This window comes from Rhincodon typus, chromosome 23 (genome assembly GCF_021869965.1).
Source record: "Rhincodon typus isolate 14 chromosome 23, sRhiTyp1.1, whole genome shotgun sequence".
NCBI classification, from domain to species: Eukaryota; Metazoa; Chordata; class Chondrichthyes; order Orectolobiformes; family Rhincodontidae; genus Rhincodon; species Rhincodon typus.
In genome coordinates, this window is record NC_063354.1 from 31412423 (window position 1) to 31436538 (window position 24116).

Below are 24116 nucleotides of genomic sequence, written 5' to 3' on the forward strand. Positions count from 1 at the left end.
GTGCTTACCCGTATTTTTAATTTGCAACTCGAGTACAAACGAACCCATCGAAAATCACAAGCTAGAGCAAAAAAAGTTTCTGGATGGGGACAGGTCTAAAAATCATTATTTTTTTGCAGAAATGCCCGTACAACTAAGTGCTCAACACGACCCCAGGCGTAAACATGCGGTAAGGAAGGTGCTGCTGTAGGAATTTTGCACAGTTCGCCGTCCCGCCAGCAGCGACCTTGGGACTGGGTTTAGGAAGAGGCGGCGCTCGGTCGGTACCCGCAATGCTGGGAGATTCAATTACCCCCCGCCCACCCCCAGCCGCCTGTGTGGGCTCTGGCGACAGACTAGCAGCGGATTGGCGCTGCCTGTTAACCTCTGACAGCCTTGTCCCGTCCCCGCCCCGGCCCAGTGACAGCGGCCACACCCCAGCGCTGTGTGTAATGAGGGCGTTGGTCTCTCTCCTAAAGCAGACCCTTTAATACTTGAAGTTTCTCTGACGGGACTTTGCTGTTAGTGTCAAGTTCTCCCTCTCTGTGTGTGTGTCTCTCTCTCTTTCTGTGTTTGAGATCGATTTGTAAAGGATATCTTGCTCAAGAGTAAGTTGGAGCTCAGCTTTTCTCTTTTTTTTGTTTCCAAATGACTGAAGGATTTGTCTTTTTTGGTTTCAAGCTAAACGTTCTGAAATTCAACGGAGCAGCGCAACTTGTCAGAAGTTAAGTCTGAACGGAGCCGTGTTTACATGGGAAAGGAGATTCCCAGAGAGGCCCACAATATACTACTATGTAAAAGTCGATTTTTTCTTTAAATTTGGGGGAGCCTTTTAAATTTACAATGCATCTCAAAACGAGAAGGAAAATATACAGATTTGCAAGATCGGGGAAAGGCTTTTTAAATTTCTGGGAGGTTTTGATGGTACTTTGGCGCCTTTTTGCAGTTCGACAGGGGGAGAGGAAACCCAACTGTCTCCTTGCAAAATCCTTGTTTGCTTATCTGAATATAATTTGTCCGCATATTCTTGTTTTCATTCCGAAAATATGTGAATACATGGCCATTTTCAGGACGATACTGTTTCGCCGCACCAAGTGTAATCTGAAACAGTCTCCCAGATGTTGCTGTTTAATGTAACCACATATAACTTTAACGAATTTGGGTGGCTTGCTCCGTTTTATAAATCGATTATTTATTTTAGATGGCCACTGATTGGAGAGGAAGTGGGTGGTTGGAGGTTAAATGTTTCTGTTGAGCTTGACTCTCTCTATACTTGGTTTGGATGCCGAGCCTGTTTTAATCTATACCAAATGTCGGGTGTCAAAAAAAAACGCGTTACTGCCCCAGTCAATGGTGCCTTTGTGAACGGCAGACTGGGTTTGAGATTAATGAGAGAGAGGAAAAAATATGGGCTGCTGATACTCGCATTGCGGAGAATCCCATTTCCATCTGCCCTGTCACTAATATTGAATGCACAGTGAACCATCCTGCCTGATACAGTCGATTCCTGGCTGACTATTTGCAAAGTCAATTTAAGTGTACCCTTTGGGTTGCTTAATTCACTGACATGTTAAATTCTGAACAAATCTCCGTTCAAAATTGAATCTTTTAAACAAAAAGCGCGCTGCAACTTCAATGAACAACAAGTTGCAGGATAGTGATTGTTATCTTTTAAGATGTTTCCAGGATGTTGCATGTTTTCCTCAAAAACTCCGATATTTGGTATCGCAACCAGGGGGAAAAAAAATTCATGATCTGAAACATTAAACGTGGAAATGGGTGAATTAGAAAATTTGCAAGTAACGTGGCTGCTCAGTTTTTAAGACTGATAACCCGCCTCTCTGCAAGCACAGTCTAACCCTTGCGTTTGGCTTATTGCACGTGGAGGGCAAAGGAAAAACAAAATGATCATGGTTCATGAAGGATTTGCCGCAGTGGGGGCAGGAAAAAGAGAGGCAAGCATAAAAATGAGGGAATTCAGGTGGCGCTGGTCATTCGCTGTGCTCTGTCTGGAGACTCGCATGGTGTCAGGGGAGGCGCCCTCTGCCGGCGCTTTCCTGCTACCCGGCGTTTACAGACACGCCCTGAGTTTAATAAGATCACTGCAGTGGGGGAGAAAGCGCCAGAGATCGTCGCACCTCTTCCCAAGCAGTTCACAGGCAACTTAACCTCCTCCTTTCTCTCTTTAAGTTTCCAAACTTGAAAAAAAAGTCTGCAAAATGATCGTGTTGTTGACGGGTATCATTGTGCTGCATCTGGCCGTCCTGGTGTTGCTTCTCATTTCTACAGTTGTTAATGTGAGTACAACAGGCTGTTTAAGCAAAAATAAATACATCCCTGGGCTTAGATTGACAGAGATACCTTTTTTTTGGAAGAAAAAAATGCATCTTGGATCCGCTACTTTTCCACCAATATTCATTACTTAGCCCTATAATAATTCTTCCAGGTTCAATTCTTGCTTCAATTTTGGAATGTATTAACTTTGAAACTGGCTGGAACTTTTCTTGATTCGATTTTTTTTAGCACCAAGTAAATTGTTTTCGTTTCTGTAAATTGATGCGTGCAATTGTTGTTAAGAGTCAACGACAGGAGTATTTTACGAAGACATCTGGATTGTTTGTTGCAAGGATATTGACGCGGTTTGGAATGAATGGACCGCTGTTTTATATAACAGTCGCTTTTGAATAAACCTTTGAGTTTGCAAAAGAACAAAAACAAAATCGCTTGAAGTTTAATTGGGTTTCCAGATAATTTTACAGTTAAATTTTATTGATTTTTCTTATCATTGAATTGACAACAGTTTCACCTTATGCAAACAATTTGTTTAATGTTTGTTTCTCTCGTAGTCTTGGTGGTACTTCAGTGATTCTAATAGTCTAGATATCTGGCAGAATTGTACATGGCTGGAGTTCTGGAATTGCGAGCCATATACCACGAACGGTGAGTATTTACCCCTTCCTCCTCGTTCTCCCCCCGTCCCCCATTTACAGTTTGCACTTTACTACTTTAGAGTAAGTTGATCATTTTAGCGCTGATACAGCAAGGAGTGCACGGATCCTTTCCATTCATCAGCATGCTCTGTGAGCAATATTTCTCCTAACGTTTCTCTTACTTAAAGAAAAGTGCATGAATGTGGGCGAGGTCCTGGGAGCTGCGTAGTCTGGCAGCACCTAGTGGACCAGCTACAGAATTGCGCTGGAAAGGGCCAGAGTAAAATCTTGGCAACATCTGCTGCAGAATCAGCATTTTTCAGCAGGGTTCTGGGCTGGGATCGGCTATGAATTGCGCAACGTAGGCAGAAATTCCACATCCATTCAAGTCCACTCAAATTGAAATAATCTTTTTTTTCTAACGTGTTGGCTCTGTCATTTAACCTTGACTATATAATTAAATATTTCTCCACCAGGTAATGATGCAGTCAGTTTTATAGATTCAAATTCTTTTACAAATTCAGAGTTTTGGGGAGTGTTTGCACATTTTTCTGAATTCTTCACATTACTGGGTGAAATTATGGAGTGGGAGTTGATTTGTATACTACTTTTATGGTTTGGCTATTGGAATTTGGAGAAAGGAGAATATAGAAAAAAGCTTACCGGCAGATGAAAGTTTGCTACATGAATTGGTAGAAGTTGACGTAAAAGATTTCTGTGGCATTTTCAAATACCTCAAATATAAGAGCAGGAAATCATCATTAATTACACTCTCCATCACTAAAATATGAGTTGCTTTGCCTTATGGCTGTCAGTTTCCTCCCATACAACAGTAATTGCTTTTCAAGTACTTAATTTGTTGTAAATTCAGATTTAATTTCTTTTAATATCACTGGCTATTTTGCGCTGTGTTGGGGGTTGTGGAAGCTAAATTATTTGAACCTGATTTCAAACCCGTTCTATAGGATATTGAGTCAAATATACTTGGTCCAATCAACTTCAAGGATGGGGGATTGTCCAATATTAAATGTTTTTGGTTTGATTTACTGTTTGAGAAAGTGGCAAAAGTATTTTACTTTAAATAATTTTTTTCACAACAGCCATTTAATTATGCAGTCATGCCCCAACCATATGATCTGAAAATGAACCATGGAATTTCAAATTTGTTTCAAAAGCTATTGTAATCAGTATTATTTAATTAGAGAAATAATTCACAATACTCCAGGTATTTTGCATAATTTCTCAACAATTCTTTATCCACACATTTGATTAATTTCTTTAAGCACAGCAAAATCTCTAAACAGAAAATCAATCTGGAGCAAGGAAAGTTGGATAAATAAAACTTATTTAATATTTTCAAAAACAAAGATTTTTTAAAAAGTGGTTAGAGTCAAATTTAGAAGTAGGCACTTCATGGCAATGTAGCCTCAAAAATGAATGCATCAATATTTCTTTTTGATTCAAAGGAGGAATGTAACATAGAATAACAAAGAAGGTGGTTTGAACTAGATGAAATGGGAATCAGAATTTCTTTGACACTTCCATTTAGAGGAAATGGATGTGGTACTGTTTTATGAACAGCGCAGCAACTAAACAGTGTGGAGCTTGGGATTTTGGTCGGCACTTGTTATACTTGTGATTGCTTTAAAAAAAAGGCTTACTCTTGGATATTTGCTCGCCATGAAGGAACAATGTTCCTAGATTAGCTGTCTTGGTCAGAGGATCAGAGTTTACAGTTTCATCATCAAAACTTTAATGGAAAACAAGAGATTTTCAGCTGGGATACCATGAAATTCTCTACTGGGTTTTTTTTTTGAAAGTAGATGACTGAGCAGATTACAATTTCATTTTCCCTCTCAAGTTGCTTCATCAAATTTCGTAAGGTTTGAATGCGCTAAATTTACTGTTACATCCATCATTCCAAACCAAGAAAATGGGCTTGAAGTGTGCCACACTCAGAATAATTTTCTTATGTGTAATTTACATCTTCACTTGCAAATTTAAAAGAAGATGGTGTTTTCCGTCTAGTTTTACAATGAGCATTGGCCTTGGACGTATCAATGAACAGTGATGAGAGCTCTATTACAGTGTAGAACAGTATTCAAATTGAAATGAGAAAAGCAGGGGTAAATCAGGAAGACTTTAAGTCATGCTTAAATGCTAAATGCTTTCAGGTAGTGTGGCAAACCTGAAGATTTGCAAATCAATGCAAATATTCTGCTGTAAGCAAATCTTCATATAGATAATTGTCTGCAGTTTTATATAAATTCTAAATGTAACTTGTTGCAGGCAACAGGATTCCATTGCCTGCCTACTATTCACATGGATAATAGAAGTATTGCATGCCATTCTGCAGGATAGTGGGAGGTACTGTGACTGTTCCAGCTATTGTAGGGAGTAGGCTGGCACCATCGGAGGTGGAAGTGGGAATCTGCTGTGACCTTTTAAAAAAGAGAAGCTTTTGTGAATCTTTGAAGTTGTAATAGCCTATCTAACTAAGAAGAAATTTCAAGCACTGGAAACACTAAGCAGAAGGTGCTGATTTAAGGACAATGGCTCCATCAGTGCCTAGAGAGAGAAGAAGATGTGGAGATGCCAGTGTTGGGCTGGGGTAGTCAAAGGAGCAGCACTCCGAAAGCTTGTGATTTTAAGTAAACCTGTTCGACTATTACCTGGTGTTGTGTGACTTCTGACTTTAAAGAGAGAAGGGGGGGAACATAACACCAGCTAACCAACTCATCAGAATTAAACTGGAACATTGCTTTGCTGCCTTTTTTTTTGGGACCCTGATTGATTGATCTCCTTCATTTTCCTAATATTTCTGCTTTGTATGTACCACTGATTACCACACATGAAGATCATGCTTTTAACACTTTGTGAACACGCCCTGAAACCTCCATCTGATAAAATGATTTTCTGAAAACAAGTTCTAATTTGCAGAAAGCATTCTGTTGGCAAACAAGCACTTTATCTGCTTCCAAGCTATTACAGAATCTCAGGACTGTAGTACGAGCATTAATAATTTTACTGCAGGCACAGAAATTAAACACATGACTCAATTGGTCAGAAGTGGCTTTATTTAGCTGATGAGCAGTTTCACTGCAGCATTTTGTTACCATTTTTGATTATTGCTTTTCACACTGAAGCTGAAGTGTGTAATCCAAGACCTGTACAAAATTATGATGCTTCTAACACTCAGCTCTGCACAGTAGGAATATATGAGGATGAAAACCTGTTCTAATGCAACTTCAGAGATAGTAGGAACTGCAGATGCTGGAGAATCTGAGATAACAAGGTGTAGAGCTGGATGAACACAGCAGGCTGAGCAGGAAAGCCGACGTTTCGGGTTTTTAGCCTCTACTTTACTAAGAATCTTGGAGAACTTTCTCCTAACTCTTCCAATACAAGCCACCTCCTCCCCCCATCCTGGCATGACCCCTCAGAGTTGGACAAATGCCAGCCTTGGCCCATTGGCACAACTGTCAACCCTTTAGTTAAAGCCATGAGTTCAAATACCATGTCAGTGATCTAGGGTGATCTCACTGGAAAGCCTGCTTTAGTATTGTCTCTTGGACATAATATTGCACAAGGACATTTTCTGCCCATTCAGATAGTGCCATGAAATCTTTTGCGTCAATTTTAAGAAAAGCAAAGTGGTTCCACTGATGTCATTGCCAATATTTATCCTTCAGTTAGATTATCCGATTATTTATCTCATGATCATGCTGTGTATTAAACATCTGCAAATTTGCAGCAACATTTCCTTACTTTTGAAGTAGTTAAATGACATTTTTGCTTATCTGAATGAAGCTTTAGAATGTCCTGAGCTTATGAAGAAAGTTACCTGAATCCAAGTTTGTTTTGGAGAAAGTACCTTTGTTGTAGTCACCAATCCCTATCTAACGGCAGCAGTGGTGTGGGGGAGGCTATATTACGTTTTTAGTGCTCCAGTTTTAGGGGACACAATAAGTACCTGTAAAGGAACATAAAATAGGAGGTTAGCACCAATTTTTTAAATCTCACTGGGGTGTTTGCACCTGGTCTGTATTTACAGTGAGCCAAGTCCACAATTTCAGCTCTCAGTCAGAATTTCAAAAGTGCTGAGGCAATGAGGAAGAAGTAGGGATCCAGGATTTGTCTTGACCTTTGCACCTGGAAAACAGAGCATTTTCTGCGAGAGTAAAGGTCAGGAAAAATTGCCTTTCTATATTTATTTACCTGACCCCCAGGCCATCACTTGATCATAAGATTACAAATAACAAAGGTGTTCAGCATGGATTGCTTGACATTTAATCTCTCAGAAGCTCGAATAATGACCGCTGACAGTGTTTGAAAGGTACTGTGTCCAGTTGTGGTTTATAGCATCATTTGTATTGATTCTAGCTGTCTTATTGCATCTTCCTGTATTGTTATTTATCCTTCTAGTTTAAATTGATAGTTATATTCAGTACAGTATTTGCAGAACTGGCCCACGAAAGGGAGCAAAACTATAGGAAGTCAATTTTGATGACTTATCACTGTAATTAACAGTTTTTCTCTTGTCATATTTTCAGAATGGCTGCAAGCTGTTCAGGCTATGATGATTCTGTCCATCATCTTGAGCTTTTTGTCGCTGATTTTATTCTTCTGCCAGTTGTTCACACTCCAGAAAGGTGGCCGCTTTTACATCACTGGAATCTTTCAGCTACTCGCAGGTAAGTTTAAAAATTGACATCTCTTCACATGTCTACGTAATAATGGTGAATAATTGAATCATCCATTTATTTTTGTATTTGAATATTAATCATTATTTCTTCTGAGTTTGAGTTGGTTTATTGACGAATTACTATAATTTGAGAATTGTAAATTATGTGGACTGACACAGCACTCCTAACTTGCTTCCATCCACTTTTCTAAACTTCAGTTTCCACTTCTCGTCAGCTTCCTTTGGCTGAGGTAATCGGAGAGACTTATTGTTGAAAGCCGTCATAGCAATGTGATGTGTTGAGCGTGGAAGGTTCCCTTCAATGTTAGTGCGGTGGAACTGGTTTAACTAGAATGTTTTGACTGTTTATCAACACCGACAGCCTCTAAAGTTATACAAATGTCTGTCTTGGTCTTGACATAACTGGACAATTTGCTTGGAGAGGAACCTTCTGCTAACAGGTCAACAAAATGGAAGTGACAAAAATACAAAGTTCATTGACTTCTATACATCACCATCATAATGGTATTGAGAACATTGTCGCATGTGTTATCACCCACCAGCAGCCGTGTAATTTCTGTGCTAAGCATAGTACTCCACCTAATGTCAGAGAAAACATCTAGAAAATTAATCTCTTTTAACTTTCAAAGGAGATCACAATCCATTCCAATAATGCACAGTGACTGTGCCATACCATCACAGAACCCTCTGTACCTCGTTTGGATGCCTGAAGTGAGGAATTTATTCAGTTTTTAAGAATGCTTGCAGCAAGTGGTAAAGGAACCTTTAGGTGACAGTGATCACAACACAGTAGAATTTCATGTTCAGATTGAAAATGAGAAATATAGATCTATAACTAGGGCTTTAAACACAAAATCAAGGTAATTGAGGGAATGAAGACAGAGCTGGCTAATATAATCTAGGAAGCTAGGTTTAAAAGGTAGGATATTAGAACTGCAGAAGCAGACATTTTTAAGGAGATTCTCAGCAAAGATTTATTCCAGTGATAGAGACATTTTGAGAAGGATGCATCATCTGTGGGTACACTGCATAAAATTACAAAATTAATGGTAGGCCAGATGACTGGGCAGATTTTAAGAAACATGACTGAAAAGATAAAATAGGAAGCAGAGTAGAAGAAAACTAGCTAATAACATAAAAACATTGTAAGAATTCTGCAAATATTTGATGTTGAAACTGTCACTAAATTTTCTCATTTTTGACTTGGAACGGAGTTGCAGTTGAGAATTGAATTTTGAACAGCAGCTTGTTCTTTTAAAAAAAAGGAGGGAACAAACGACTGATGGTTGCTGTTGGGAACTGGACTGTTAATGCAGGTTAGTTACAGCTCTAAGGACACTGCAGATTATTCATCACTGAAATGTTACGCTGATGGACTGGCAGCTGGTTGGATGTTGTATTGATCAATCAAGGGGTGACCATGGTGGCCAGCCAACCAGTGAGAGTGTTGAAAAAGAAAGTGAAAACAAAGTGAACTGGCTCTGACTGGGTTTTGGGCAGGAGACAGTTTTGCTTTGGAAGCTGCTGGACTGGACTAGGATTTTGGTTTTTGGTTTTGCCCTCCAGTTATTGACCAGTTGAAAGTTCTGAGAAAAGGACCCAGTCTGTAAGAAATAAGTTAAGTCTCAGGAGGTCGACAGGAACGGTTTGTGTTGACTGGTGACTTCAGAATTAAAGCAAGATGTAGAATCCTATGTGCTTTATAACTCATCGTCAAAAAAAATCATGAAAATCTGATATTCATCATTAAAATGAATATGGAATTACAGTTCTTTTCTTAATTTATCCCTTAACTAAGTCTGTCTATTGGTGTGAGAGTGCAGATTCATATTAAGATTTGGCTTAGATCATCGATATTAATTAGACTACCTTGTAGTTTATTTGTGTTCTGCTAAAGTTACAGTAGAACTGTAAAAGCAATTTATTTATAAACTTGATGTCCAAGATCTGTTATTTGTGAAATCTGGATCGGAACTGCTAATCCAATGATAGGGAGGCTGAAACAAAAACAAAGTTGCTGGAAAAGCTCAGCAGTTCTGGCAGCATCTGTGAAGGAAAAAACGGAGTTAACGTTTCGGATCCGGTGACCCGAAGCTGATTTGGTTTGGCTTGTTATCCCTGCATCATAACATTGAATAGGAAAAATGTTAAATACAGTTAGTGTTGGTCTTCTAGAGAGATTCTGGGGATCTAATGATGGAAAATGAGGAAATGGCAGAGGCTTGAAAAAGTAGTCTGCCTTTACTATAGAAGACCTCGAAAGTTCTCCAAAAGCAATGGAAAATACAGGTTATAGAGGATGGAAATAATCACCATTACCAGGAAAAAAAAAGTGCTAAAAAACTGTTGGATGTAAAGTCTGATAAGTTCCTGTTGGTGATGTCCTGCATTCAAGGATCTTAATTGGTGATGCTGATGGTATAAATGGTGCTTATCTTCCAGAATTCCTTAGATACTTGAAGGATCCCAGGGTATTGGAAATTGGCAAATGTAGAGTCGTCATAGTCTTACTATACCATAGGGCTGCTCTCGTTATTGGTTTAAAATGAGAGTCACCACACCTCAGGCAAGGGGAGGGTTTGAGAAGGAAAGTCCTTCATAGCAATTTCAGCTGGTGCAGGAATTGAACCCACACTGGCGTCATTCTGCATTGCAAACCAGCTGACTGAGCCACTGACCATCTCCCCGCCCCGCCTCATCACACCCTTAACACATGCTCTCTCTTTCTCACACACACACTTCTTTTTATTAAAGAAAGGGTGGGTGGGGAAGGGGTGAGGGGGAAGAGCAGACAGGCAGGAAATCATAGGGCATTTAGCATGACATTTGTCACAGTGAAAATACTTGATTCCATTATTGAGGATATTGCTGGATGTTAAAATCACTATTTTATCAGGCTGGCCCAACATGGCTTTGACAAAAGGGAATCATACCTAATGAAGGAGTATTTTGATAAAATAACATCTGTGGTGGATAGAAAGTAACTGTTAGATGTGGTTCACTTGGATTTTAGACGGCATTTGATAAGACGTTACAACAAAGGTTGTTATGTGAAAAAGCACATGATGTGGGGTGACATTTTAGCATAGATTTAAGGATTTCTTAGTTAAGAGAAGCAGAGAATAGGAATAAGTGGGAGTTTCTTGGGCTGATAAACTATTGCTATTGGACTGCTACAGGAATCAGTGTGATGTCCTCAATTGTTTACAGTCAATGCCAATGATTCAAATAAGGTAACTAAATGGATGGTGGCTGACTTTGCTGATGACCCTATGTATAGATGAGAAAGTAAGTTGTCAAGAGAAGAAAGCTTGCAAAGCAGCAAGTAATTCAGAAGGCAAATGAAATGTTGCTGTTTATTGCAAGGGAAATAGAATGTAGATCAGAAGCTCTCCTGCTACAGGGATTTTACATGTGGAGTACTGTGTACAGTTTGGATCTGCTTGTTTGAAAAATGATTGCTTTAGAAATATTTCAGGGAATGTTCACTCAACTCATTCCTGAGATAAAATGGTTATTTTATGAAGAACTGATGGGCAGGTTAGGTCTATATGCATTGGAGTTTTGAAGAATGAAAGCTGATTTTACCAAAATGTGTAAGATCTTGACAGATCAGAATAGGCTGGATACCTGGAGGATGTTTCCACTTGTGGGGAAGACTAAAATCAGGGAGATGGAGTTGAAGATTAGGAGGTCTCCTTTTCAAGTCCCAAGATCAAGAGGCCTTGTTTTTCTTTGAGTCATTAGTAAATGGAATTCTCTTCCCCAGACGAAAATTGATGGCAAGGTTTTTAATTTACTCAAGCCTAAATTGGACTTTTGTTTGATAAGGGAATTAAGGATTATGAGGTAGGGGGCAGGGGGAGTGTGCCGATAGACAAAACTGGAGAAGAGACAACACCTAGGTTTGAAATGATCAATTGGCCTAGAACTGCTTCTAAGTTCCCAAGTGTCTGATCTGCTTGATTCTGTAAAGAATACCTTCCTGGAACCTAACTTGGTTTTTGATTTTCTTAACTATACCTATCTCCTGCTATCCAAATCATGTATTATCTCTAGTGGACACATTCTAGAGCTTTCCTCGTTTGATAACCATACACCAGGAACTAAGCTGCCCAGAGATAGTAGGAACTGCAGATGCTGGAGAATCTGAGATAACAAGGTGTAGAGCTGGATGAACACAGCAGGCCAAGCAGCATCAGAGGAGCAGGAAGGCTGACGTTTCGGGCCTAGACCCTTCTTCAGAAAAACGTCAGCCTTCCTGCTCCTCTGATGATGCTTGGCCTGCTGTGTTCATCCATCTCTACACCTTGTTAACTTAGCTGCCCATGTTAGATTATATTTGATATGAAAGCAGCAGTTTTTCTATTGTATACTTTCCCCTAATTTTACTATTATTAGATACTTAAAAATGTATATGTTGTAATTTTGGTCCAGGCATGTGCTGTAGGCTGCAGCTAGGATAACTAATGCCTGATAGGGAAGTTTAATTTAGTTTTTGACATAAAACAGTGCCATTTTAGATAATTAATGGCTGTGGGTCTGGCAATTTTTACATTTGTGAACACTATTTCCATTTGAACATTTCTAAGAAATGCTCGATGTTTTAACTTCAAATGAACAATTTTCTGCCTGTCTTGAAATACTATGGAGTATGATTGACAGCTAGGATGCAGCATTGAATGTGTGGAGACCAGTTCACTAAACCTTGAAAGAAAATATTCCTTAGACCACAGAATAATCCAGTATGTATAGAACACAAGCTGATGCGGCTTCTGTACATTTTTATGTTCTAGTCACTGTACACTGCGTATTAATGTCTGTTATACTTCAAAATGACCAGAGCTAGTCCAATTTATACAGTCCACTAGTCCACTAGCTGTGGCTGATTGCTACTCAATGTAATTGAAGAAAGGCCACTGCATATTATTGAATGTATTTTTTTAATCATTGTATTGAGAGATACTTCAGTGAAATTCAAGAATGTGATCCTAGATCTTTAAAGATAAACTATCTAATGCTGAGAATGTGGTATGAGCCGTATTTCCATTAGTTGAAGACTGGCATTTAAGATTTAAGCCTAACGCTACTAATAACAGCTCAGTAGAAAAATCCCTGTCAAAATGATAAGTGCAAATTGAACCAACTGACATCGCAGAAGGACCAACAAGTTTTGAAACTATAAACCTAACTAAGCTAGCTCTGAATGATCATTCCTTTAAAATTGTTATGACCATAGATTTATCAGCCCTTTCCAAACAGAAAATTCAGTTATGAATAAACCTTTATCATGCTGGGGAGCGAAAGGTCAGCAGGAATTGCTTTAGGTAAACCAGATTCTGTTCCAAGGGAATTTGACCTGTTTGTTTAGATTGATTAGTTTTTAATATTAGTTGCAGATATGAAGGGATACAGGGCAGTGAATGGAATTTTGCTTTACCTCAGTACCTTTCATGAAGTCTGGATAGTTGGGCATTATCATACCTGATTCCTAAAGATATATGTGTTTTGCATACATCTGTTTTACCTATTTAGGTAACATTACATCTTCACTGGAGTAGATTCTTTGATCTTCATAACATTTTGCTGTTTTTATTTGGAAATACGACCATTTTTTTACTGTATTCTAGGTAAAATAGTGCACCTGCTGTTTTCATTAGAAATACAAGTAAAAAGGATTATAGTAATTGTGCAGCAACACAGAGTCCAAATTCAAAAACAAGCTGTAGGCCAAAAGTACAACAAGCTATTGAAGGTAGATATAAGAGTTGCTACAAGAAAAATAATTTATTTTAACAGCTTGCGTTAGCAAACTGTTTCAGTTTAGCTATGTTTACTTTCACTAATGAAATGCGTTTAGTTCATTTAATAGGCTGAATGCAATTATTCTCAGTCAATTGCCTTTGTTGTGGCTTTTTCTGAGACGTGTCTAGGTGGGTTACACCTGGTTTGATTGGTTTCAGTCAGTTGAATCATATTTGAACTTAATCTTGATGTTAGCAGCTTCTTAACACACCAACCTGACGTAGAAACTTGGTGTTGTTTGTATTTCAGCGATATAGCTTCAGCACTCTGTGCAGCCTTTCTACATAACAACAAGAACTTGCACTTAAATAGCTCCCGTAGAGAAATGTCTGAAGGCACTCCAGAGGAGTGTTATCAAACAATATTTGACATGAATTTACCTGAAAAGAAATTTCTAGATTACATTAAAAGCAGGATGAAAATGCTAACTCAATTATTTTGTATTTATCTTCCAATTTACCTGGCTTCACTTACCAAACAATTTCCATTAAATCAGAGATAGTAGGAACTGCAGGTGCTGGAGAATCCGAGACAACAAGGTGCAGAGCTGGATGAACACAGCAGGCCAAGCAGCATCATAGGAATTTCCATTAAATCATTGTTTAGAAAGCACTATATGACAGTTTGAGAGCAGGAGCGAGCTAAATAAATAAGCTTTTTCTGAGACAAAAAATGTAATTATTATTTTAAGAAAATTGACCTGAAGTCTTGATTTAAAATTAGCATTGTATTTGATAGCTGTACTTCTAAACTAAAGACTGATGACTTAATCTGACTGAAGTTAACACCAGGTGCTCAGCATTCTATTTTACATTGTTTGATGCTCCTGAGTATTAGTTAAGTACAATGGAAATGAATTTCATACATTGAATTATGTAAATAACCTGCACTCTTGAAGGACCTGCTTGGTGATCTGCAAGCAAAAGTCACCCTTATTTTTTGGGAAATTTGTGGCAAATTTGGCTTACTGACAATGTGTGCCTGTATAATTAATGCAGGTGATGGAGAACGTTTTACAAGATCTACCCCAGGTCGCCATTTCTCTAGATGAGGTGCTAATAACAGGGAAGACCAATAAAGAGCACTTGGCGAACTTGGAGATAGTCCTTAGATGTTTCTCCAAGGTGGGTGTATGCCTTAGAAGGGAAAATTGTGTGTTCCAGGCACCCTAAGAGACCTAGAGTTGACAAGACTGGGTTACACACCTGGAAAGACAAAGTAAGGCCGATCAAAGATGCCCAGGCTCCCATGTCTGTACCCGAGCTAGGTCTTTCCTTGGATTGGTAAATTATTATGGGAAATTCATATGTAACCTGGCCTCCATCCTGGCACCTTTATACCTGTTAGTGAAAAAGGGTTCACCTTGGAAATGGTTTCATGGTCAAGACATAGCCATTAGGAAGTGAAGAAGCAGCTATCATTGTTTAAGATGATGGCACACAATAATCCCAAGCAAGATCTAGTGCTGACATGTGATACCTCCCTGTACAGTATCGGAGTACTGTTGGCTCACAAATGGCCCAATGGAGAGGAAAGCCCAATAGCATTTGTTTCCCGACTTTGGCTGATGCAGCACGCAAATACATTCTTCTTTCGTGTGAGTAAGTTCCACCAATACCTTCACGGATGTAAATTTGTTAAGTAACAGATCACAAACCCAGCTAGGGCTACTCCCAACAGGACAAGGCCATGCTGTCCATAGCTTCAGCATGAATTCAGCATGGGCTCTCATTCTAATTGCGTACAATTACAAGTTGAAACACCATCCGGGAGGCCAGGTAGCAAACATGGATGCCTTAAAGTGCCTCCCACTGGCAGATACGTCACTGGTAGTGCTGCTGCTGGAAGGGCCCATTCTGGTTTCAAACTTCCTGGGCACCCATCTGGTCACTGCTGACAATATCTGACACAAAATCCCACCCTGGCAAAACTAAAACAGCTAGCGGTAATGGGGGAAACAAAAGGGCCATTCCCTTTCTGGACCCTTTGAGACCAAATTGCTTTCAAGGAAGGCATTTCATTATGAGGAGCAAGAGTGTTGTCCCAAGCAAAGGTCGCCACCAGATACTGGTTGAACTCCTCCAGGATCATTCAGGGGTTTCCAAAATGAAGACGTCATGTCTGGGGGCCAGGATGGGATGCAGACAGTGTTGGTAGGGTAGTGCCCGGAGTGCCAACAAGGCCAAAGATTAATGCCAGCAGCACCACCACGTTCGTCAGCTATGACGGCCCTTTCGCGGGCTCAACCTTCTTAGACATTATGGACATCTACTCAAAGTGGACACAGTGTGGAGCTGGAGGAACACAGCAGGTCAGGCAGTGTCAGAGGATCAGGAAAGCTGGCGTTTCCGGTTGAGATGCATCAGGTCCTGCTGCTGCCTGACCTCCTGTGTTCCTCCAACTCCGCGCTGTATTGACTCTGACTTCCAGTATCTGCAGTTCTTGCTGTCGTCTCCTCAGTGGTTGGACATGCAGAGAGTTCATTTGTCAAACACAGGGAAAACAATAGAAAAGCTGTGAGTACCCTTTGCAGTGCACAGTCTCCTGGAGTATTCGTCACAACTAACTGGCCATCAGCAGGAGATTCAAGTATTTCTTAAAGTTGAATGGCATTCGGTACAGAAGGACAGCTCCATACCATTCAATGGTCTGGTGGAAAGAGCAATCCAAACTTTGAAGGCAGGCTCAGAGAAACGGCCTACAGCTTCTCCAGATATCAAACTGTCGCAGTTCCAAATTGATTATCAGACCACCCCTCATGCATCTACAGGTTAAATCTGACCTTCCCGGACCTGGGGGAGGAGTGTAAAATGGCATTAAGAATGCCAACGCCAGACACCAGATTCCTCTAAGTGAGAGAGACAGTTTACTTCAGGGGAAGAGGTTTGGTGTTGAAACCATGGAAATGGCCCTGCATGGGTAAAAGGTACGGCTGACCTGAGTTCAGGTCCAGTGACATACAAAGTTTGGGTAGGTGAGGTGGTCCTGGACAAGCACATGGATCACATGAAAGCTGCAAACGCCAGGAGCAAAACGTCCCTGGCCCCTCAGAACAGCCCAAAAGTCTGTCAGAACCCATGAGTTCTCCCCTTCCGTCTCACATCAAAGAAACTTCAGAGTCTGCAATTTCACGATGGATGATATAGCCCCGATGCCTTTACTGCCTCAGGAAGAGGATGAATTTCTTCCCAGATGCTCTGGGCGCAAGAGGCGGGCTATGATCCGATTATATGCTGCCCTTCTCTGATGCTGAGTTGGAGGAACTGGACCCGGTGCAAAAATGCCCCAGGAGAGGCTACAAGAGGAAGAATAGCCCTGTGTCCCCGGACTTGGAGATGGAGGGATATAGTGATTGTAACAAGGTTGGCCAGGTGAACCTCAGAATACGAGTTCCCTGATTGGGGCTGTTAATCTGGTCCAATCACAGAGCCCTGGCTGACAGATAAGATCAGGAGTGTCAGAAGTTCTCACTGAGAGCTGGCTCTGAGGAAGCCGGACCAGTTTCAAGTACTGTGCATGGTAAATAAAGAGTGACTTGGCGATGCAACACCAACCTCTGTAGAGTTATTTCAAGATTAATGAGCTGGTGGAATCCAGATCAAGCATAACTAATAACCTTGTACACTCCTATTTGAGAAATGTTATTGATTTAGCTGTGATGCAGTCAAATTCAGATTTGTATTTGGAAATTGTAATAAATCAGAATTTATATTTAACTGAGTCTTTTAGTTGTTGTATTTCCTTCCTCCTCTAAAAACAATTTTCACAAGAAAGCCATTTGGAGACTTTTTGACAGGAGAATATAGTGAATCTGCAAAAGCTCTGAATTAAGACCTTGGTTCTGGAATAAATGTTGATTGCTAATGTATACAAGACTGATAATGTGAAACATTTCATTACTTTCCCTTTTCCACAACGTCCCATATTATGAGAACTATTTCTGTCTGTTTATGGACCTAAAGGAATTTTGTAGAGTGACAACACTGAATTAAGCCTTCTGCTATGTTTAGACTGTGTAATTTCCAGCAATGTGGTTCCTAATTTACTTTGCTAGCTGGAAGGACGAGAATTGCAGCCAGCTCTTGTGTGGGTCTCATGACTTCAAACAGTACCTCTCAAACTGATTTAAAACTTTCATGTTTGGCGTCTTGCTTAGAACAGTTAGACCATACTACACAAGTTGATAGTTAAAGGATTTTGGGTAATTTCAAAATCCAGTTAAACATTGCACTATGAGATAACAAGGTGTAGAGCTGGATGAACACAGCAGGCCAAGCAGCATCATAGGAGCAGGAAGGCTGACGTTTCGGGCCGAGATCCTTCATCAGAAATGGGAGAGGGGAAGGAGGTTCTGAAATAAATCGGGAAAGAAGATGGATAGAGGAGAAGACAGATGGAGAGGAACCAGACAGGTCAAAGAGGCGGGGATGGAGCCAGTAAAGGTGAGTGTAGGTGGGGAGGTAGGAAGGAGATAGGTCAGTCCAGGGAGGATGGACAGGTCAAGGGGGTGGGATGAGGTTAGTAGGTAGGAAATGGGGGTGCGGCTTGAGGTGGGAAGAGGGGACAGGTGGGAGGAAGAACAGGTTAGGGAGGCGGGGTCAAGCTGGGCTGGTTTTGGGATGCGGTAGGGGGAGGGGAGATTTTGAAGCTTGTGAAATCCACATTGATACCATTGGGCTGCAGGGTTCCCAAGCGGAATATGAGTTGCTTTTCCTGCAACCTTCGGGTGGCACTGCAGGAGGCCCAGGATGGACATGTCATCTGAGGAATGGGAGGGGGTGTTGAAATGGTTAGCGACTGGGAGGTGCAGTTGTTTATTGCGAACGGAACGTAGGTGTTCTGCAAAGCGGTCCCCGAGCCTCCGCTTGGTTTCCCCGATGTAGAGGAGGCCACAATGGGTACAGCGGATGCAGTATACCACATTAGCAGATGTGCAAGTGAACATCTGCTTGACGTGGAAACTCTTCTTGGGGCCTGGGATGGGGGTGAGGGGGGAGGTGTAGGGGCAGGTGTAGCACTTCCTGCGGTTGCAGGGAAAAGTGCCGGGTGTGGTGGGGCTGGAGGGGAGTGTGGAGCGGACAAGGGAGTCACGGAGAGAGTGGTCCCTCCGGAAAGCAGATAAGGGTGGGGAAGGAAAAATGTCTTTGGTGGTGGGGTCGGATTGCAGATGGCGGAAGTGTCGGAGGATGATGCGTTGGATCCGGAGGTTGGTGGGATGGTACGTGAGGATGAGGGGGATTCTTTTTTGGTTGTTATTGCGGGGACGGGGTGTGAGGGATGAGTTGCGGGAAATGCGGGAGACACGGTCAAGGACGTTCTCGACCACTGTGGAGGGGAAGTTGCGGTCATTGAAAAACGAGGACATCTGAGATGTACGGGAGTGGAATGCCTCATCCTGGGAGCAGATGCGGCAGAGGCGAAGGAATTGGGAATAGGGGATGGCATTTTTGCAGGAAGGTGGGTGGGAGGAGCTGTATTCTAGGTAGCTGTGGAAGTCGGTGGGCTTGAAATGGATATCGGTTTCTAGGTGGTTGCCGGAGATGGAGACAGAGAGGTCCAGGAAGGTGAGAGAGGTGTTAGAGATGGTCCAGGTGAACTTAAGGTTGGGGTGGCAGGTGTTGGTGAAATGGATGAACTGTTGGAGCTCCTCGTGGGAGCACGAGGCGGCGCCGATACAGTCATCAATGTAACAGAGGAAGGGCCAGTGTAGGTACGGAAGAGGGATTGTTCCACGTAACCTACGAAGAGGCAGGCATAGCTTGGGCCCATGCGGGTACCCATGGCCACCCCCTTTGTCTGTAGGAAGTGGGAGGAATTGAAAGAGAAGTTGTTGAGGGTGAGGACGAGTTCGGCTAAGTGGATGAGGGTGTCAGTGGAGGGGGACTGGTCGGGCCTGCGGGACAGGAAGAAGCGGAGGGCCTTTAGGCCGTCTGTATGGGGAATGCAGGTGTATAGGGACTGGACGTCCATGGTAAAGATGAGGTGTTGGGGACTGGGGAATTGGAAGACCTGGAGGAGGTGGAGGGCGTGGGTGGTGTCACGGACGTAGGTAGGGAGTTCCTGGACCAAGGGGGAGAAAAAAAAGAATCCCCCTCATCCTCACGTACCACCCCACCAACCTCCGGATCCAACGCATCATCCTCCGACACTTCCACCATCTGCAATCCAACCCCACCACCAAAGACATTTTTCCATCCCCACCCTTATCTGCTTTCCGGAGGGACCACTCTCTCCGTGACTGCCTTGTCTGCTCCAGACTCCCCTCCAGCCCCACCACACCCGGCACTTTTCCCTGCAACCGCAGGAAGTGCTACACCTGCCCCTACACCTCCCCCCTCACCCCCATCCCAGGCCCCAAGAAGACTTTCCACATCAAGCAGATGTTCACCTGCACATCTGCTAATGTGGTATACTGCATCCGCTGTACCCGTTGTGGCCTCCTCTACATCGGGGAAACCAAGCGGAGGCTTGGGGACCCCTTTGCAGAACCTACGCTTGGTTTGCAATAAACAGCTGCACCTCCCAGTCGCGAACCATTTCAACTCCCCCTCCCATTCCTCAGACGACATGTCCATCCTGGGCCTCCTGCAGTGCCACAACGATGCCATCCGAAGGTTGCAGGAACAGCAACTCATATTCCGCTTGGGAACCCTGCAGCCCAATGGTATCAATGTGGATTTCACAAGCTTCAAAATCTCCCCTCCCCCTACCGCATCCCAAAACCAGCCCAGCTCGTCCCCGCCTCCCTAAGCTGTTCTTCCTCCCACCTATCCCCTTCTCCCACCTCAAGCCGCACCCCCATTTCCTACCTACTAACCTCATCCCGCCCCCTTGACCTTTCCGTCCCCCCTGGACTTACCTATCTCCTTCCTACCTCCCCACCTACACTCTTACTGGCTCCATCCCTGCCTCTTTAACCTGTCTGTTTCCTCTCCACCTAATTTCTCCTCTGTCCGTCTTCTATCCGCCTCCCCCTCTCTCCCTATTTATTTCAGAACCCACTTCCCCTCCCCCATTTCTGATGAAGGATCTAGGCCCGAAACGTCAGCCTTCCTGCTCCTATGATGCTGCTTGGCCTGCTGTGTTCATCCAGCTCTACACCTTGTTATCTCAGATTTTCCAGCATCTGCAGTTCCTACTATCTCTGAAACATTGCACTATACTGCATATTTGTCGTATGTTACTGAGTGACAAATCAGAGAATTGTGATCGGACCCCATTTACAGAGAAAGCCTAACTGATTTACTTTGGTGTCCCATTAGCTAACACTGTTACCTGTCCATGGGAGAAGGGGAGATTTTAACCTGCCTGATGAGGAAACCAAGCAGTTTGAACTCACAGCCAGTTTTACACATGTTCCTTTTCATTTGAAGTCAACCGAGTAATATTGAGTGGTGAATCAGGACCTGGCAATGGGGTGCTGCAGTACTACACAGTTGCTAGGACTGTAATACTCGTATTTGTGCAGTCTGTTATCAAATGTGTTCAGTGTAAATCTCAAAATTAGCCATGTGATTGAATTTAAAACAAAGCTTTGTGTTGCTTTGCAGGTATTTGTGTGATGAGTGGAGCAGCGATATACACAGTGCAGTACCCACACATTCATGGTGAGCGCTACAGTGGCAGCTACGGATTTACCTACATTTTGGCATGGATTGCTTTCCCTTTGGCTTTGTGCAGTGGAATCATCTACGTCATTCTAAGAAAGCGCGAATGAGCTGCCGTAGATCATGACAATCCAAATGTTGCCATCTTTAGAGGAATAAAAGAAACATTACTGTTTTAATTTGAAGATGTATATAGTATCTATGGTTTAAAACCTATTTATAACACTTTTTACACATGTACATAGTATTGTTTGCTTTTTTGACTGAAGCTCTATTTTGCAAGTTAATTATAAGTGCCTACAGAACATTCATTTTTAACAGTTTATTAAAAAAAATTTGCTGAAGCCAAATTCTGCAATAAAATTTTATTTTGAATAGAATGTTAACCAAAGCGCATGTATAAATTGTAGCTAGTAGTGTTTTTAAAAAAAAAAGTGGTGCAGCTTGTACAAATAAATTGCTAATAGCTGACACGTTTGAATAGTTTACTCATGTAGATATAAAACATTTACAATTTTCAATGGTGCTATGTATTTACCATTCCTTGTGATGATAACCTATAGCGATCTCTTTCACTGGAGAGTTACTATTTGCAAGAAGGTAAAATAAATGCTTTAATTCTAAGGATTTACTTTGTCTAAATATTTCTGTATGAAAGGAGGTTTTTCTTTAGCATTGTGGAGGTTTGAAAGTTAATATAAGCTAGGGACAGTGGTATTAGGAAGTGTGTGAGAGGTGATTTGAATGCCCACAATAAGACACTGGCCAACAGAAGGAGGCTACAGTCAGTCTGTCTTCCCATTTTGTAATCCAATTTGCTATTCTTGTTCCTGATTTGTGATCTCTCCATTTTCACATTTGTTCCTTCCCCTGCCTACCTTGGTCATGCTAACTGTGACTTAAGTTTTCTGTTGTGGCTGTTAAGTTGCACTAGTGGGAAGGTGTAATGTCTCAAAGTGCAGCTCTTGGCTGTTTTTGTTGTATGGAGTCTGGAGGGCTCCCCTTTGCCCAACATTGGGAATAGCAATCACTACCAGCCCTGTTTCCCTGGTGGATGGAGTGGGCACTGGACAGCAACAAATTAATGTGTTGGGCGCATGATATCACCACCACCACCACCACACTAAGAACAATCCCAAGCTACAGAAATCAAACCTTTGCCCCAAAACCAATTTCCCATGTTCCCTTTCTCAAATGCAAGGGTGTGGTCTCACTCCATATGTTTTTATCCTTCTTCATTTCATCAACTTATAGTATAGCTGGAGATGTCAGAAAACTAGTATTGATAGGCTTTGTTTTAACTGTTGAAAGCATGCTAGAAATTGTAATTTAAGATTTTAGTGGGGCATACTAAATGTAATGTTTAGAACTAACAGTATGTACAGTTGCTGGAAATGTATTTTAAAAACGCTAATGTATCGTTGTATTGACAGTGTTCTGCCACAGAGCAGCTATAAAAATACAAAAGGGGACCACAAATAAAACACGTAATTGAAATAAATGGGAAATATTCTAAAAGGAAATCCAACAATGTTTTCCGCATAGAAGTAACAATGTATTTTTGGTTCATTAGTACCATTTTTCATTATTTTGAAAGAAGAGTAACGATTACCATGCAATAATAACAATTAAATAGTTTAATATTCTAAATACAGCTGTAGTGCCCATTTCATGAGCATCCTTCCTAATTGTGGCCGCCAAACAAGATTTCAATTTTTATATGGTGTCCATCAGCTGGGTATTGGCTTCCTTGGATTGTGCACATTTGAGACCGACTTTTTCTATAAAGTTGGTTTTATGTCTCATTGACTTCTTGTGCCTCTTTTGATGATATCTTTTTATCAGCCTTTTAGGGACTGAAGTAGTTTCACATTTTCAGAATTGTTATTTTTTCCAGTGATCTTGACAAAAAGCAGGATATTAAATGTTTTGTCAGTGGTGTGAAAAGGCAGTGCACGCTTCAACAAGCTTAAAATAAAATAGTCTGTGGCTTTTGTTGAGATTGCTAAGATTTTCAGCCATGCAATGATGTATGAGCTTTGCTATTTTAAAGCTGCAGGCCCTTTCTAATGTGGCAATGGTAATTATTAGAAAGTTCAGTAATAATGACACCAGTGGTATCTTATAAGAGAAACAAAAGTGTTGTGTAAAGTATGTGAAATGGTTTGCAAGAAAACCAATTTTTGCAGCAGGAAAGATGCTTTACCTTTTCCTTCTAAATAGCTGCCCAGATTTGTCTTCCACTAACAAGACCCATCTTTCTCAGACAGACACTAGCTGCATGAGTTCCAGATGTCAATACGTCTGTAGCTCACTGAAAACACTGTTACTGCCTGAAGAAACTTGGTTAAAATACAGCACATGGTGGTGGGATGCCTGAGAAGTTGAGAACACTAATGTTTTCAAACTTTTTTGCTTAATGGCTGCATTGAAACATCAAAATTTAGAACTGGAAACGTAGTTAGCGGAGTAATACTCTAATATGGCTGAGTACTACTACAAATAACTGTGTAGAGAGAGAAGCCCCACTGCAGATGGTTGAATGCTATTCCAGAAAGCTGAGTTATACTTCAAATGATTGAGTATTGTTTGTTTGTAAGAGATCAGCCCCATGGCAGCTTTCAGCAGAATATTTGTTACTTTACAAGAAGTAAAATTATACAGTACTGGCTAGCTTGGTTCATATCCACTATCCAATGCCAAAGTTAACCACTGTTTAGATGGAGTTGTGGAATAAACAAAGTCTGGCACTGCAAAAAAAGAGGAACTGATGTACTTATGGCTATATAGGCCTTTGATCTAATATGAAACGCAGGTTACTAAATTTATTATCCCTTTGATGAAATCTGTTCTTGTTTACGTAGTAAAGTATAATGAAGCATGATATAGTACTAGTCCCGTTTGCACTGACCTCTCTAGCAGATTTCTTTGTGTTACTGCCATCCAGTGAAATCTGCAGAAAGGTTTGGTAGAGGAATTGTATTTGATGTGCTAACAAAAAAAAAATGCCTTATTGCGTGTAAGTACAGTCAGATGTGTTTGATGTACTTGAATAATGATGAAAATAAATAATACTGGCTTATCTGTGCA

At 41.3% G+C, this 24116-nt stretch overlaps 1 protein-coding gene across 1 annotated transcript; it reads left to right on the forward strand.

Moving 5' to 3' along the window:
* The first annotated feature begins 410 nt into the window (after window positions 1-410).
* On the forward strand, window positions 411-24116 carry pmp22b (peripheral myelin protein 22b). The gene is made up of 5 exons (XM_020535001.2): window positions 411-587; window positions 2170-2276; window positions 2826-2919; window positions 7463-7603; window positions 20970-24116. The coding sequence occupies exons 2-5, from the start codon at window positions 2199-2201 to the stop codon at window positions 21134-21136; spliced, it is 480 nt and encodes a 159-aa protein (XP_020390590.1). The 5' UTR covers window positions 411-587; window positions 2170-2198; the 3' UTR covers window positions 21137-24116.